This window comes from Dasypus novemcinctus, chromosome 8, assembly GCF_030445035.2.
Source record: "Dasypus novemcinctus isolate mDasNov1 chromosome 8, mDasNov1.1.hap2, whole genome shotgun sequence".
Lineage (NCBI taxonomy): Eukaryota > Metazoa > Chordata > Mammalia > Cingulata > Dasypodidae > Dasypus > Dasypus novemcinctus.
In genome coordinates, this window is record NC_080680.1 from 23,868,976 (window position 1) to 23,887,711 (window position 18,736).

Sequence of the window (18,736 nt, forward strand, 5' to 3'; positions counted from 1 at the left end):
AAATCCTTTTCTTTCAATAGCTCAATTGAACCCTCCTCCCTTTATTTTCAGAGCATCAAGCTCTAGAACTGCACCACCCAATATGGTAGCCATATGTCCAACAGGGTCATCTACAGGGGCAGAGGAACCCCAACCACACCAAGTTGCATTCCTTGAAACTGAGGAAGGAGTTGCAAGCTCCCAGCTTGGAGTAGAGATGCATTTACTCATGTAATGGAAACTGCAGGACAGAAGCCACCAAGCAGAGGAATCTCCAAAGAATACACAAAAATATCCAGAAGGGAGAGCCATGGGTCAGCACTGAAATTCCTAGGTCCAAGAACCACAGGCATCAGCAAGCAAACTTCCCTCCCATCCCCTCATGCCCACCTTCTTCCACCTGGGCAGAGGTGGGTTGAAATTTCATTACCAAGACTTGCCCCACATTCTACACGGTCAGTTTGAACTTGGAGAATAAGAGAGATCTGCCTTTACAGCAAGTCTAGAGTTTTGATTTCTGTCTCAAATAGGACAAGCTATTTCTCAATTGGGAATTGTGTTTGCAACCCAAAGTGCCCACAGGATTATCTGTTAATCAACTCTGAGCAGAAAAATCTTGGGCCAGTCAGAGTTTTCATCTAGAGCAGTTCAAATTAGAATCACCTGGAGATCTTAAAAATAAAAATAGCCAAAGCCCAAGTGTCAACCCATAACACTAAAGCAAAATTGCTAAAGGTGTGCCCCAGTCACATACATTTTAAATTTCATTTTAAAATGAAACTGAGAAATAATAATTTAAAAAAAACAAGCGAAATATGAAATGAATGAAATGAAATGAAAGAAGGGGAAGGGAGGGAGGAGAGGAGAGGGGAGGGGAAGGAAAAGAAACCAGCCAGTTGATTCTAATTTAAAGCAAGGGGCGGGAAACTACTATTCTAGGATCCCGGGAAATTACACCTAGTGAATAAATTTTAAAAAGACAATGGAAAACAACAATGAAGTAAAATTACAATTTGATTGTCACAAGATGTGTTTTTCAGTGTGCTGTCAAAATAAATACTACAGTTCTCCAGAATTTTGAAGACGAAAGTTACATTTTATATTTTATATACAGCCCAAAACTGGCCAGAGCTGAGCTCAGTTCAGAACATGAGATCCAAAATGATCAATCTGGTATTTGGAGCCTGGGAAAGTATTTTCTCCCTTCCTCAGTTACCGGCCAGGTTTCCAATGACTAACAGATGGGGAAGGCACTGGCTTGATATGTTGAGTTCTGCTGACATCCAAAGATCTGATAACAGCTGTCCTTCCACATTAGCACCACGGCTAAGTCTGTGGCACAGTCTACACAGTCACAGAACTCTCATAAGACCTTAAATGGATGTCTTGGTTAGCCAAGTCTCTCTCTGTGCGCACCCCACCTCACGATTTTCTGTCTGGTAAATGGTATCTTCTTGGGCCAATGCTAACTTGAGGTCTACCTGCTCCATCCTGCCTCCAAGTAGAAAGTAAAGTGTGTGCTTCCAAATCTGGTATCCCCACACACACTGTACTAAAGGCATTTGTTTTTTGTTCTTGTTTCTAATTTCTTTCAAAACTCTTTTTCACCTATCTCCAAACGTGAGTACCTAGGCAAAACAACCATCTCATGACGAGCTCAGTTCTGAGCTGAATGAGGAGCATACCCTAGGGGATAGCAGAGCTGCCATTTTGATTCCTCTGGCTCTGTGTGGAAAAGCATACCAACTTCAGGAAGGGTCTAGGTGCCTGCTTCCTCATATAGTCAGGAAACCCACAGTATTAAAGAAAAGCAGAGGTGGGGGGAATCTTATCAAAACAACCGAAAACAAAACAAAAAAGTAATCCAATCCTCACAGCATCAAAGATTTGTGAGAGCTAAACTTCCTCATCAATTTTTTGTTTATGACAACAAAACTACTGAAGGCAAAATTGGTCTTTTGTTCCTAACTTGGAAAGTACCTTTAAACTAGCAGGGCAATGATTTTTTTCCCCTAATTGTTTATTTTCTTTAGTTTTAAAGGGGGTTAAGAAGGAAAGGAAGTCATTCTAAGAAAGGTCACTATCTCTGTGTTATGCCTACAAATCTCATATAAAATACTGTCAAAGATTCTATCACACAAGACAAGTGAGGTCAATCTCTAATTAGTCACACTGGTTTATGGTCCACTAGGACCATTTTTATCCACTCTCACCCTGGGCCAAGTCTCCTTCATTTCCACTTTCATGTATTATTCCTTGATAGCTGGCCCCTGAGTAAATAAAGAGGAAAAAATCCGTTTTTCTTAAAAACAGATATAGTTTAAAGACCTAATGAAACAAATGAATAACTAAACAAGAAGAGGGAAAAAGGGAGAGAACTTCTTTATAAAACTGAGCTTAATTTTTATTTTTTGATAAATCATTGTTTCTTTCAAGGGAAATATTCGAAAGGCTCAGGTTATTCTTATTCCAGAAAACCATTCGTTCCCATCACTATCTAAGTTAAAACTAACAGAAACACTTTTGTGTATCAAAGGAAATTATTGAGAAACTGAATAGACAACCTATAGAATGGAAGAAAATAATTATAAACCATATATCAGGTAAGAGCTTAATATCCAGAATATATAAGGAACTTTTACAATGCAATAACAGAAAGACAAACAACTCAATTTAAAAATGGACAATAGACTTGAATAGACATTTCTCCAAAGAAGATATACAAATGGGCAATAAGCACATGAAAAGATGCTTAATATCAGTAGCCATTAGGGAAATGCAAATCAAAACCACAATGAGGTCAATAATGGGATATGGGATTGATTTATTTTGGACTAAGGAAAATGTTCAAAGCTTTCTTGAAGCGATGGCTGCCCAACTCTGTGATGAAAGTGAGAGCCACTGAGTGTACACTTTGGGTAGACTGTAAAAGGCATGGGACTGTATCTCACAGTAAACCATGCAGTGGAAGATGGACTGAGGTTAACAATACAAATATAAGAGTGATCTCTCATAAACTACAACAAATGTACAATACTAATACATAGCATTAATAATAGTGGATGTATGGAAAAAATATGCCAAATGTGAGCTATGTGCCATGGTTAGTGGTAATAGTCTAATGATATTCTTTCATAATCTGTAACGCACCACAACGATGTAAGGTGTTGGTGGGGGGATGATGTATGGGAATTGTGCACATTACACATGATTGTTTTGTAAGTTCACAACTTCTCCAATAAAATAAGTAAATTTAAAAACCACAAGGAGATATCACTTCACACCTACAACAATGGCTATTATTTTTTTAAGTGGAAAATAACAGGTGTTGGAGAGGATGTAGAAAAAATCAGAACCCCAGTGCATTGCTGGTGTAGACACTATAGAAAGCAGTATGGTAGTTCCTCAAAAAGTTAAAAACACAATTACCATATGACCCGGCAAGTCCACCCCTAAAGAAAGTGAAAACAGGATCTCAAACAGATACTTGTACACCATTGTTCAAGTAGCATTATTTGCAATAGCCAAAAGGTGGAAACAACCCAAGTGTCCACAGATAAATGAATGGATAAGCAAAATGGGGTACACACAACTAAAGGAATATATTGGGCTATAAAAAAGAAGGAAGTTAGAAGACATGCTGCAATGTGGAAGAACCATGAAAATATGCTCAGTGAAATAAGCAAGGCACATAAAGACAAAGATTGTATAATATCACTTATTACAGATAACCAGAAATAGCAAATCTTCAGGGACAGAAAGTAGATTAGAGGTTACCAGGGATGGGAGAAGTGGAAGGGGGAGTGTTTCATTGTAAAGAAAAAAAACCTAACAGAAATGATGGATAACAATGAAGCTGCATGGATAAGAGGAGTTCAGCTCTATCAAATATTGTCACTATATAGAAATGTTCTAAAGAAAACTATATCAAAATCCTATCTAAAATAGAAGCTACTGCCTTTACGCTGGCATTACTGTGCCTATATCAAAGAGCACAGACCACTTCTGATGGCTTTTAAACTCTGGACCTTCGCCCCGAATCAAGTTTCACTCCAACTTCAAAAGGCAGTTGTTGGTGAAATTCATATAAGGTCCAAGAATCAGATAACAGTAATGTAACAATGGCAGTTTCTTAGTTTTGACAAATGCACCACAGAATTGTAAGATGTGAACAATGGGGAAAACCTGGTGAGGGGTATCTGGGAACTCTCTGTACTATCGTAGCCATTTTTCTATAAATCCAAAATTATTCCAAAATAAAGAGTTTGAAAACAAATGCACAAAAGGGAGTCATCCTGAATCGGAGTACCCCGGCTTTAACACTAAGCTATTATTGCCTCAAACATATAGGAAGAAGCAGAGTCATCTAGAGATTTACTAGAACAGACATAGCCATGCAGCTAAAGTCTCAATTAAGACGAAGATTTAATGGGAAAGACGACGACTGCCAGGGGTCCCTGGGTAAGGCATCCAAACAGAGCTTGTTTTATGTGCTCCTGCAGGGCTGTTTATAAATCACACTGCTATAATTCAAATCACCTTTTGAACACACTAAGGAAGTTTGTGCATTTAAAAAGCTATTTAGTAAATAGCAGGATAAGAATTATGATGTAGTGAAAGTCACTGCATTCCCATTTACTGCTTGGTGAAGGTGGCTGTGTATGGGTCACCTTTGTCTGTGATGCTGTCCCAGGAAGCCATATGGGTACAGACGCCCCAAGCAGCCCCTGCCTCATAGGCCTCCAACTTTCTCTGCCAAGGAATCTTTGTGTGGCTTTGACTAACTCCAAGCTATTATGGTGAGGAATTCTATTCAGACACAGGTCCCAACATCCTGCAGGTCTGGGCATCCACTATGGTAGCAAGGATTATGGCAACAAGACAGAGCAGATAAGAAGACTCCACTGAACCATGGCAGCTGAAGTCAACACCACGGCCATGCTCTTACTGGGGCTCGCACTAAAATTCTCCTGTTGCCCAGGGTGGACCCCTGATGCCAACCATCCTTCTCCCCATCCAAGCCATCCAAACCATTGGTCAGGCAGGAGCTGCTATCACTCTTAGGAAAAAAACAATTGAAGACCTGATAAAAGGAGGATTCAGCTCATTCAGCCCAGATAGGCAAAACATTCCAGGATACTGACATCTCATCCATGGATGAGAAAACTGGATTCTGCATTCCAAATGAATAAGGGGCAAAAATAAAAGTTAACTAGGCCATGAGTCAACTAAACGCCGTTCATCTGCTCATGGTTTTTTGCATGAGTTTTGCTCTGTCAGCCACAAAAGCTCATTAAACTCAATAATAACAACAAAAAGTACAGTAATAACAGTAACAACCCATTTCTCATGAACTACCCAAACACAGTCATTAGTAGTCCTGCAGAGACCAGATGATTGTTCCTAAGCACTCACTCCTCCTTCACTGCCCCTGAGTTCTTTCCCCTCAACTTAGCCTTGGCCAGACGATTTGCTTTGACCAAAGAAATATAGGCAGAGAGCCCATGTGCCAGTGCAGAGCCCGTGTGCAAGCGGTCCTGCCCTCTTGCGCTCCCACGCTTGCTATAAGAAGTAGATCTATGCGGGGCCGACACTTCTTCAGCTGCACCCACCATAAATGCCCGTGGAGTCAAACCACCCCAGCTGGCCTGCAGATCCAAGAGCAAGAATAAATAATGGGTCTTGGGGAGAGTTTATTATCAGGCGCACTGTTTTGACAGGAGCTGACTGATACCCCCTATATTCTCCCCAGATGAAAAGGCAGTAGCTACTCACCATCTCCAGGCCAGCCCATGAAGTGAGCATAAACCTGTTTCTCATCCTTCCCATACTCATTCTTGGCGATTAAAATGTAGTCCCCATTGTTCATGTGCGTGGGGTTGTCCAGCTGGAGGCAGCCATGGTACTCCGTGTGGTTAGTAACATGGATTTTAGTACAGATGTATTTGGACTCATTCAGTATCGCCCCGTTATAGAACCACTGAAGCGCTGGTTTGGGGTTGCCTTTCACAGTGAATGGAATGCACCAGTGGTGGTCTGAGGTTGGAGATTCGAGAAATGTGATAGTTGGTGCAACTAAATCAAAAAAGAGAGAGTTAATGGCATCAGAAAGCTCGGAATTCTCCTCATCTCCAGATCTCTGTCATCGACAGAGGCTTTTCTTCAACTACTGTTTGGTTGAAGGAAACACATAACCAGTAACTCTGGAATCCATCAATATTTTGTATCATCATCAAGGTGGGTTCAGCTCCCTAAAGAGGACTTCAGAGGGAACGCCTTTCTCTGCTCTACTTAGGTGTGCTGCCGTCATTTTTCCAATCTATTTCATGTGAGAGCCAACTCCAAGCAGATTCAAAACGTTCTGACAGTGGGAAGGGTTCCGCTGAAGTTGACTTTGGTTTCTATAGAATCACCACCGAAATAAAGAGGGATACTATTTTTATAGGGCTTCTTTTCTAAATAATACTAATAACAAAAATGACTGCATATCTTGTCCAGTGCTCAGATCTGATAGAACTTTTCAAAAGTAGATCAAGCCGATCAATGCAAGGACTGTTGCTACCGATACTGATGGGGTATTATAAAATATGATAAATTGATATTTTTCTCACTGATTTTCAATAATAAATGCTTTTTAAAAGCATCCCATTTCATTTATAAGGTCTATTTGTGATAGGATACTAGATGCAAAGGGACAGTGTTTTGATTAACTAAATGCCTAAGGTTTTAGCAAAACCCAGTCAAATAGACTACAAATTATTTCAACTTTAAGTATTAAGTGCTTGGTGCTCTGGAGAAACAAACTTTACCAAGTAGCACCTTTAAACAGAGGACTTATCCTGAGTCATTACCAAATCATTGTTTATTTATATAGAGTCTTCCTTAGATAATTACAGAATCAAGAACTTGAAAAGACCTTCTGGATCTACTTGCATTGTTTTTCAGATGAAGAAACCAAAATCCAGTGAAATTAAGCAACTCTGTCAAGGTTGGAGAGTGAGGGAGAGCTGGAACTGGGATCTAGGTCTTCCAGTGCCTAACCCAGTAGTCCATCCCTCTCACACATGACCTTTTGGTTGTATATGAATCAAGACGTATGTAAATAAGGAGAAAATATTTAAGCCATCAGAGTCTGAGTAGGGCTCCTGCAATGGTTATGTCAGTTGTTAACATTCTGTTTGACTTATTCCTTCTACTCCATATCTAAACCTTGATAGATTCAGGTGATGGGGACAACCTAGATGATAACTGAGAAACACTCAAGTTGGGCTGTCTTTATCAGAAAGTTGATCATCTGCCTTTACCCTCATCTCTCCTCAGGTAAATCTTCCCAGATGCTTACCAAGAAGCAGCAGTGCTAATTTAAAAACCTAATTCATTTGCATATTCTACAGGAAGATTTCCCAGTGCCAGTAAAATTCCTCATAAATGAGGCTGTGGAATATCTGAACTTTGCACACGGGTATGTAACAGGGTCCCTAGCATGAAGAAAATGCACATGGCCAAATCTAAATTTACCAAGCATACTTGTTTGCTTTAAAATAAAATAGTTTGGAAGGTAAAAGAGCTGTTAATATACGATTCGATCTATACAAATTCCATTTAAATACAATCAGGAGGTGGGGGTGGAGGGTGTCTCTATGCCCATCACAGAAAATAAGGTGCATGTGTAAATCCACAGACTTACTGACCTGTGCTTCAAACCAATCACAAGGACCCCAGTTAGGGACCACACTTACCTGCCTCCCACCAGCCCAGCCAGGCCCCCACGCCCAGAACCCACTTATTCCTATCACCCTGCACAAAGGGTCCCGAGCTTTGGGTGAGGTACTGATTTAAGGTCACAAAGCTGAACACTGATTGCATTTGTTTGGGGGTAACGTTGACTTCAGGCTTCAATGTATCGAAATGATGAGAAATGATGAGTCCAGTTCCCAGTGGGCCTAGGGGTGGTTCTAACAGCTCCAAAGGGTTGCAGTTTCAGACACACTGCAACAATCACAGACTATGGGCATGTGTCTACGTGGGTGCAACTTGTATGCATCCTTTCACACATGCACATTCAAGTCCTAATCCAAACAAAGAAAAACCTCATTAATTTATACCATGCCAGCTCTGAATTTTCAGTGACGTGGAGTGCATATGATTTTTACTGACTGCAAGTTCACACTGAATACCACAATCCGGGCTGTTAGTATGTGTTATATAGTATTTAGAACAGGCTGAATTAAGAAGCATTCATTTCTTAGATCTTAGTTTCAGTCAATACAGAGACTTAAAATAACCACAACAATAATAAAAAGTTTCTGCAGGTGATATTAGTAATTTTCATTAATTTAAGCAAGACTCCTCTTACCTTCCACAGAAACTTGATGTCAAACTAATGAGGTTTTATTATATCCACAGTACAATTAGGCTTTTATGAACAGACAACAAAGACTGTAGGGATCACAACTTTAAGGCTTCTCATTACTTTCAGAGAGAAAAAAATGTTTAGAATTTCAATAAAATTTAACAAGGTGAAGAGTTCAAAATGCATTCTATCAGAAAAAGGCAGGGGGACATCAAAGGACACATTTAAGATTGAAAAAGAAGCCTAAAAGAAAGACAATGCATGAGCAAAAGAGATTAAACAGAAGTAGAATGAGTGAAAGAGGCTGATAAACATTTCTTAATTAAGTGTGCACAAAACACTGCATATACTTTTTTTAAACAAACTTCACCCAGGGTGCCCAAACGACAGACGCGGGTCTGTCCATGATCATTTGCTATTAAACACACATGCTGATCTGATTACGTACAATGCACAGTGAGGTTGACAGAATCTTGATCTTCTCCTACAATATTTTCTGCCACACAAGAGATCTGTTTTCCACTGTCATCAGATGAAATGTTAGTTATCCTTAACGAGCCCTGTGTGTGGTTTGTTTCACTCTACAAATGAATTAACAGACAAAAATAATCTTTATTAGAATCGATCCCCTCAGTGACAAGAGTTGGGGCTTCTCTTAACTAGAGAAAAAAAAATGCATAACATTAAAGAAGGTACCCTGCCTGAATTAAGCTCATTCAAAGGAGTAAATCAGAAGTTATTACCTTTCTCTAGGTTTCAAGTGCTAAGTAAGTATGTGATGTTCATTTAATCTCCGAATTCTTACCTATCTTCCTCCAAGGGAAAAGACTATGAGGAGAGTCACTCACCTTGCTTATGAGAACACAAAGAGTTCACTAGGGACCTACCGACTCTTCAGGCTATTGGGTGCACTTAACTAAAATGCAAACCTGCATTAATTAGTCTTTGTTAATCAAGAATCAAGAGGAATAAAATGGCAATCAAAAACTCGCCTCAAATTTTTATGTGTGACCCTAGGAAACATTAAATCATCATCACTAGGTTAAATATAATCTCAAATTCTGAGACACTCCTGTTGCCTCTCTATTAACACAAAGGCAAACACAAGCCTTACCATGTGTTTGGAAACCAGATTACCAACATCCCAGTACAAACTAGGACCGGGACTGCCTGCCACGCTGCAAGATAACACGATCGACTTTCCTTCCTCCACAGTGAGGTTGGGAGCAGACAAATTTGCTGATGGCAAACCTGTGGAACAAGAAAAGCAAATGGAGACATATACATATCATCAAATGCACTATCAAAATGACAGCATAAAATCAGAACACTATTAGTCCATGCTTTAAAGTCAAGCCTTATTCACTTTCTGAAACTGATTCATGTTGAACTGAAGTATGAGCTTGATAAACCCTATTGACTGTGGAGCAAAAAAAAAATTGATTAATAAGGTTTGAAAACAAGTTTCACATATTTAGTGAGTTGTTATGGCAGAATAACCTTTTGTTGAAAAATACTATTTTATAGAACTGTGTTTACTTATTCTGTTCTACAATTACTAATCCAGTTTTTTGCACTTAAGGAGACACTGCCCTCTCCCCCTCCACTTTCATTGTCAAGAACACAAAAGGGTGAGATACATCCAATTTTTAAAATAATTCTTTTTGTATTAAGTAACTCATAAAAATCAGATCCACTAGAGACCTAGATTTTGAAGACACCAGACAACTGAAGGAAAACATTGTTTTTAAAACAAACATTTCTCAAAAGACATGAAGCTTGAACCACCACAATGTTAGGATGTTTCAAAGTTTTATAAATCATGCTTAAATAATTTGGGAAAAATTGGTCGTCCTATTTATGATACGATGAATAAAGTTATGTGGACCCTTTCTCCAATGAAATTTCTTTTTGAAAAATCTGGAGAATGTATTGTTATCTAGTGAGATTTTAACCTTAATTCCTGGAAAGCATCTATTTCACACTTTTATATTTCCAAAGCTAGTTTTTCTTTATTGATCCTGCTATCACTTCATTAAACTCTTACATCTATTAGATGTCCACACTGCTTTAAAGCACAAAGAATTGCAGTATTTTTCCCATGAAGACGGGTCTCTGAGAGATAACAGTATATGTCAAGTCCTGCCACTCAGGCCAGTCAATTCTTTGGTATCAGAAACCCTGATCAGGGCTACATGCACCCCAACAGCTGTATCCCATGAACCTAGGATACATCATTAATTCAGGAGCAACTTGGAGGTCAGAAAAGGCAATTCATCTTCAACAGCCGATAAACTGCAGTATCTGACCCACCATCTTCACATTACTCTGTGTGAACCCTTCTTTTACCGTGCAGCCCTCACTGACAAAAGCCTTATTGCTTCATTACTGAAATCAGACTGGAACAAAATTTGTAGAGCCCATGGCTTGTGACATTCCCACCATGGAGAAAGGGCTGCAAAATACAAGACTGGGCTCCTAAGACTGAAGCTTTCTGGGACAATAAAACATATAATAATGATGAAGAGGCAGTGCAGTAAACAGACACAAGCACTCGATCACATCAGGAACTGTAGACCTTACACCTGGCTCCTACTAGCCGTGAGGACTTAGGTAATTCACTTCTCCTCTTTCTCTGTCTTCTCAATAAAACAACTAAGTTCAATTAGAAGCTACATTCTTCCTAGCTCTAATATTTGGTGGTAACTCCTGTGATAACTGAGCTTTCCAACTTGTTAAGAAATTATCAAAGCAAGGGTGACAGTTTCTTGGCCAGGAGAGGGTGTCCAGTTACTTAGTCAAGCAAGCACTGGCCTGATTGCTACTGAGAGGGCATTTCATGGACATAAATCATCAGTAAATTAATTGCATCTATGGCTTATCACGTTTATAATCAACTGAGAGATGGCTTTCAGCAATGAGAGGAGTCTCATTCCATCAGCTGAAGGCCTTAAAAGGAGAAGCAATGATTTCAGCAGTCAGAAAAGAGGATTTCCATCTCTACTTCAGCCAGCCAGCTTCTGGGGAACTCATTAAAAACTTGCACATGAGTTCCCAGCTTATGACCTGCCCTACAAAATTTGGACTTGCCCATTCCCACAGTCAAGTGAGACAATTCTTATAAAAGTTCTGTTTGTTTTGTTTACCTAGAGAACCTTGACTAATACAGCAAGATACACAAAATGGGCTTACTTGGCGAAAAATCTTGAAGTAAGTGGTATGACCAAGAGGACTTTTTTTTAAAGTATTTTATTTTGCTTTTATTTTTAATCTGGTCAAACAGCTTGAAAAGTATATAATTCTACAAAACCTGTTATTAAAAAATATTCCAACTACATTATGTAAAACAGTAGTTCCACCTCATCCATGCAGCACTACTTTCTGTTCCCCAGGCTCTCAAATTCATCTTTTTTAACTTCTTTTAGCACTGATCTCCACACCTCTAAATACCATGCTTGTATTGCTACTTCTTGATGATCCTGTTCTAGCATTCATTATCTACTGACCTCATACCATGGAAGATGAGAAGTATGCTCATTTCCACACAGAATTCCAGCCCTCCCCATATGCCTGTTGCACAATCAACATACTCTCCACCGTTACATCTTTCCATATGTTATAAAGTAAATGCTACTGATAGCTGACCTATATATATTATATAAGTTATCATAGTTCATCAAATTTAAGACATCAGTTATAGATGCATCTCTGTTATATGTACAACTAAGAAAGAAAAAGTGATACCAATTCAACTATGATACAATACCTTCATACCACTTGGAACTCCTATTATTTGAATATTGGACCTTCTGAAAAGCCACCTAATTTTCTAATCCTTTCTCTCCTATTTTCCATCTTTTCATCTTCTTTCTCTAGGAATAGGGGGATTTACTCAGTTTTACCTTTCAAACCTTTTGAGGTTTTCATTTTTTAGTTTCTAAGGCCCTTTTTGTGTGTGATGTTCTTTTTTTATAACATCCTGTTTTTGTTTCATGGATGCAGTATCTTTCCTGGTCACTGTAGATATTAATGATAATTTCTTTTGAAGTTTACCTCTCTCCATATATATTTTGCTTCTTGCAACTATTTTTCTCTTTGGTTGTTTTGAGTTTGTCTTTCATATTATAAGCATTCCTCATATTTTTGGTGGTCCTTGCCTATTTATACATCTTTAAGAATGGGATACTACATGTGGTGCAGCCGTGCTCCAAAATGTGTTCACCAAATGCAATGAATGTCCCATGATGATGAAAGAGGTTGTTGATATGGGAGGATTGGGGTGAGGGGGGTGGGGGCTATGTGGAGACCTCTTATATTTTTTGAATGTAACATTTTAAAAAAATAAAGAGAAAAAAAAAAGAATGGGATACTAGTAACTTTATGCAAATTTATTAATAGTAGGCTTCACTGTAGGGCAATATAGTTGGCATTTTTATTGGGCTACACCTGATGTCATGATCTTTAAAACTATTTTTGAGGGAGGAACTGGTCAAATTCTTCAGCTCATGTTCTCAGCTGAAGAACTAGAGGTTGAAAAGGCTGGAAATATTAATATTCAGTATGTAAATCCCCCATTTTCTCTATGGTTCCCCTAGCCTCAACTCTCCCTGGAGTTCCTCAGAACCTCTATTTTATCCTCTGTAGAGAATAAACCCCCTGTTTTCTGCTGAGGAAGGATAAGGACAGTCACCAGGGCTATATGGGATGAAAAAAATGGGTTGAACGGCTTCTCACAGGCTTCCATCAAGTCTCCTGCACTTGACCCTGTGCCTAGTAGTAGAGCTACAACATAAACTAAGCTTCTCCCTGGCATTCTCCCTTGCCAATCTGATAATTCTCGTTATCAGCCATTAAATCAGTTACTACTCACCCATCTGCTTTCCCACTTGCAAATTTTTGTGCTCCCACCAATGGAGCTTGAAGAAACTCCTCTTGGTACCTCAAAGTACAAACTTATGGAATGAATTTTCTATCCTTTATGGTATCTAACAGTTTTCAAATTTGAGTGGAGAGAGGTTAAAATAGATTATCAATAAGAAATGCTATGTCATAAACTTAACCTTCCCTACGAAATCTAATGTCACTTTTTTTCTTCAAGCCTAAGTTTAAATGATTAACAGCTCTAAAAATGTTTTTTTTAATTAAATTTATTGGGCATTTACCTAACCAGATACACTTGCCTAGTGCTTTTAAATTATTGTTTTATTTAATCCTTACATCCAATATAAAATTTAAGTATTTGGGCCTCATTTAACTAATGAGGAACATGAGTTTTGGAAAAGCCAAATATATGTTTTTTAGGTCATTCAACTTCATGTAGACCTGGGATTTAAACCCAAAGCTCAGTGTCTTCACCTTTGCACTATACCACCTCCCCAGGCTGCACTTAAATATTTTAGCACAGATCATAAACTACACTGCAATATCCATGACCCAGGAATTTGGGTCATTTAAGAAATAATTGCAGTTGATGTGGAATGAGTGGGTATAGGATAGGGAGTGGGGTATATGGGAACCTCATATTTTTAATGTAACATTTTGTGTCATCTATATATCTTTAAAATGGACTATAAAAATATTTTTAAAAATAAATGTTTTGAGAGATTCAAACAAAATAATAATAATAATTACATATCTACTTGTGAGGGAAGAGTTAGTCTTCTTTATTTATAGTGAAATTATATCGCTTTGTCATAGCAGTTTCCAAAGGAATCTGTGCAAAATTGGCCAAGTCTAGATCCTTTAAATGTAAAGTCGTCTACAAATGAGTAAGTATCTGACTCACATTAATTCTACAACATTAATATGTTGGCCAAAGACTCAATAATGGAAAAAACAATCTGTTCTTGAAATATCACTTGAGGTTTAATTAGCACAATAAAAATGAATTGGGAAGCATAAATAGCCAAGAAAGGATAAACCGTTTGCCAGGCACTACTTCCTGGCTTAATGAGATTTGAAATCAGCACAAGTTCTGAGCAAATGCCCAGCAAAGCTGCAACGAGCTTCTAGCACCGCTGTCATGGGATCTGATTCAAAGCATATTAGCCCTCTTCCTTTGCACTCTGGTTTCACTCAGAAGAGATGACTAACTTCCCAGACAGAGAGATGCCTCCTTGATAACATCTCCCGCCCTGAACTGGCTCAGAAAAGATGCGCTCCTGTAAACCTCAGCTGAAAATCGTCAACCACCAGTGAAATCACTTTAGGTCTTTAGACCAGGACTTTGAAACTTTAATGTGCGCGTGAATCATCAGGGATGTTGTCAAAAATGCAACTTTTTTTTTTCAGTAGCTCTGGAGTGGAGCCTGCAAGTTTGTATTTCTAACAAGCTTCCAGTTGGTTCTGTTGTTGCTGGTCCACAGACCACATTTTGAGTAGCAAGAGTTTAGACGACAGGTGTTCGACAATTGTTCATCCGGCTTTTAGTTTCTACAATTATGTTTCTTCAATCTGATAGGAGCCTGAGCAGTTAGCTAGTCTACCAAGCTTTCCCCAAGGTGTGGTCTGTGGAATTCTAATTTCTAAAAAAAAAGAGGAAAGAAAAGAAAAGAAAAAGAAAAACAGCAACAACAACAACAACAAAAAGAAACCCTATAGGAAATGCTATAATTCTTGGGCATTGAAAATGCACATTCCCATATTAAAAGCTCTGAGAAATCCTGCTATAAGGAATCCATTTAACTTCCACTGATCTTACACACCCCAAGCTTATCTGAGTACAAAACCATTGCTTTGAAATACGATGTCTTTTTTTGGCCTTACTTTTATTTGAAGGAATTTTCTAAAAGAAACACAGGTGTAAAATACATTGAAAGGTAAATATTCATACTGATGATAGTAAAAACATTAATAGTTTATATTGTATACTTACTATGTAATAGATGCCATCTTAAATATTTTCTATATGTTATCTTACTGGTTATCCTAACAACTCTAGGAAGTAGGTGATGATGGTATCCCTATTTCAGATGAAGAAGTTAAAGTTTATCAGTACCAAAACTAAACAGCTCATTTAAGTGGGAGCTGAACATGACTCACGGCTCATGACCTTGACCACCGAATGGACTGGCTGCCTCTCTGTTGGGGTCACCCATGCAGGTTTAGCCTCCCATCGGCACATTGTTCTCAAGAGTTGACCATATTGACTAGAGCCTTCAACCAGTGATTCAAAGTATGTACCCTCACCTTTTAGCAACTGAGGGAAACTGACCTCTCACCGTTTTGGATTATTAAGTAAGTTCTGTGATAAATGAGATGGATCAATTTGGGTTTTGTTTTTCAACGTTCACCATAAGTCTAGATTGTGTTCTTTTTCACCTGATTTCCATGATTCTGAGCCCTGATCACTTCATGAAGGGTCAACATGCCGAGCATATAAAAATATGCATGTAGATTTTATCTGCTCTCTATTCTCCACTCCCTTTCTCTCTGCACACTAGAAAGAACTGAAAACAAAGGGTTGAAATAGCCCTTAATTCTCTCTCACCAGAACACTGAAAGTTCATAACCTTCCTGACTACCCTTCTCTGTTCTTGCCACACCTTCCTCCCATTTCTTTCTTTCCAAAAGAGATATATTTCACAACCAGGAATGAAGCCAGAACCACCCCGGCCTATTTAGGAGTGGCTCCTTTTACACCTGGTGCAAAAATGACAAAAAATTAGCAAAGTGGCTTTCCAAGTTCAAATTGGAAATTGTGCTTCTAAGTTTCTGCAAGCCATGTCATAACAGTGACAGCAGCGACAAAACTACTAAACACAAAAACCTAAACAACAGCTGCAGATTAGAAAAAAAAAAGCAGCGTCCCTTGGCAGTCTAAAAAAATAAAAGCAAGAGTCCACTGTGTGACTAGCTTTATTTTAGTTAAAACTTTCTAATAAAATTAAAGCAAAGCCGTAAACTAGAGCAGACTTTGTGGCTTTTTCATAAAAATAAAAAATCAATCCAGCTAAGATGCCAAAAAAATAGTGTTGAATACCTGTCTAACTCACACGCACAGCCATAACCTAGCATATTTTAATCTTCTCTGAATGGTAATGGAGCAGAATCACTATTAGTCTATTTTCCCAGGTTAAAATAAACAAAAGGCCGCTTATGTACACATATGCTAAACAGAGACATATACTACAAGCTATGGTTGAAACCAAAAGTAAAAAAAACAAAGAATGAAAATCAATTTAACTCATGGAACTGGATCATTCTTCCACTACAGCTGTTAACTGGCGTTTATTATCAGAAACAGCACTTGGTTGGAGTGTCTTAAGGAGTCTCCACCCCAAAAGTTCAAAGGTTAGAAAAGTAGAAAATTGCAATTGTTGTTATAAATAGCAAGGAAACCAAAGGCAGGTCTGATTTCAATCCACGGGTCCTATAATGGAGTTTTGGAGAGTAACAGCATAGTACTTTACCCATCAACAGAATTCACCATGCTATATTCACTGTGGGACTATCATTCCTTACGGGAACTAATTACTAGCAAAATGAGTTAAGCGATTGTTTTGATATGGCCCAGAGGAATACTGCCTTTCTTAAATATATTTTCCAAATCTACTTAAAACAGAGCATTTTATATACTTCCTGAAGAAGCTCTCTTCCAGGTAAGATATAAAGCATAATTGTAGAATTAAAAAATTAAAGTATAAGGTACAGCATTCTTTAATAATCCCATTCGGTCAAGAAAAATGATTGGAAGGCATAAACAGTAAGAGTAACTGCTGAAAATCAACCAAATGTACAGGAATTAAGTGCAAAAATGTTTTAAATACTATATGATAAACAATTTCATTGAAAAACAGTACAAGCAGTATAGAATGAGGAATTAGCACAGTCTGTGCAAAATAACAGGTTTTTTTTTTCATTTTCACATGTGTGATTCAGTTTGTCTTCAAAATCAGTGCTCCTAACACTCGCATTATTCCAACTAATATAGAATTTTACATGAATATGCTTTGTTGCCTTGCAACTAATAAAATTTTTCTAAGGTTTAAAGGGCCTTTTGGAGAAATAGACCATAACATGTTTCAGAGCATGAATAAATTTACAGTAATTCACGGCAGGAGGGGATTATTAGAAAAATATTGTGAGGTACTCTAACTGTGCTGCTAATTGGAATGGAATGGCCAAACTTCCCAGCCCCTCCTCCCACAATCGCTTAATCGCCAAGCTTCTCAAGGACAAGGAACAAATGAAAGTGTCACAAAATACGGTGGACATAAATTTCAAAGGGAGCGAACAAAATGCTAACATATGGAATAATTTGTTAATGATAATATAAATATTTGTTAGTTTTACCTAACTGAAATATTTGTCGCCATTATATTAAAAACCCTGACTCAATCTAATCATTTATATAATATGATTTTTGCATTTATTAATTGATCAATTGAGCAAACATTTATCCAGTGCCTATTAGTTCCAAGGAGCACAAGAGACACCATGGAAGATGCATATTTGTATATATAGTGTCAAGAATGTGTTCTCTTTATAATACCTACATGATGAAATATTAAAGGAGGAAGCTTTAAAAGAAAACCCACCTTATAAAGGAATGAAAAGCCAAGAACTCTTTTCACTAAAAATTAAAGTATTATTAGTCACAGACTAAATGCAATAACCATAGTCCTTGACATTGCTGGTTTACAATCATGAATCACGCAAAACCATATTCTCACCCCATATAGAAGGTTTCATCCTTCTTCCCAAAAAAGTGTGGAAATAAGATGATCGCAATGTATCTGTGACTTAAAAACAACGCATGTAATCTAAAGCTTCTTTAAAAATAAAAAATAAAAAAGTTTAAAAAAAAGTTTAAAGCTTCCTGAATGAGATCTAAAAGGAAAGCCAACTAATCTTGAACACTATCTAACCTCCCAATTATCCCACAGTGTAACACAAAAGAACAAATGGAAAGTATTTTTAAAAGTTGAAAAGTATAGAGGACACAGCCAGAAGTTGAAATATCCATCTAATGGAAGCTCCTGAGTGTGGGTATAAATGGAAAGAAGACATAAAACAAATAGAAAAAATTTCCAGAACTGAAGACACAAACGTTCATGTTGAAAGAGCATACTGCATGAAATGCAGAATAAATAATTTTTTTAAAAAACCAATTAGTTACATTGTGGTGAAATTTAAGAATAATATGGATAAGGCAAAAAAAATCCTAAAAGCAAAAAAAGGCATAGACTACCTGGAAAGAACCAATTATCAGATTGATACCAGGCTTTTCATGCAATACTAGACACAAAAAAAAATTTAAAAATAGGCTGCACAATACCTTCACAGTTCTAAGAGGAAAATATTTTGAGCCTAGAATTTTATATTCAGCCAATCCCATTGAGAAGGAAAAATACAGGCTTTTTCAAAATCCCAGATGGTTGCAATCTGAGAAATGGGAGAAGG

The 18,736-nt window shown here is 37.8% G+C and overlaps 1 protein-coding gene across 7 annotated transcripts in view; it reads right to left on the reverse strand.

Annotated features, from left to right (window-relative positions):
* The window catches only part of NTRK2 (neurotrophic receptor tyrosine kinase 2), a 365,415-nt gene that overhangs the window by 305,241 nt on the left and 41,438 nt on the right, over positions 1 to 18,736 (reverse strand). For all 7 annotated transcript variants that reach the window (XM_071216654.1, XM_071216653.1, XM_071216656.1 and 4 more), the window contains 3 exons: positions 9,447 to 9,583; positions 8,781 to 8,913; positions 5,755 to 6,054 (listed from right to left, as the gene is read on the reverse strand). In XM_071216654.1, the coding sequence (XP_071072755.1) occupies positions 5,755 to 6,054; positions 8,781 to 8,913; positions 9,447 to 9,583 (570 nt within the window). The remainder of the gene's footprint in view (positions 1 to 5,754; positions 6,055 to 8,780; positions 8,914 to 9,446; positions 9,584 to 18,736) is intronic.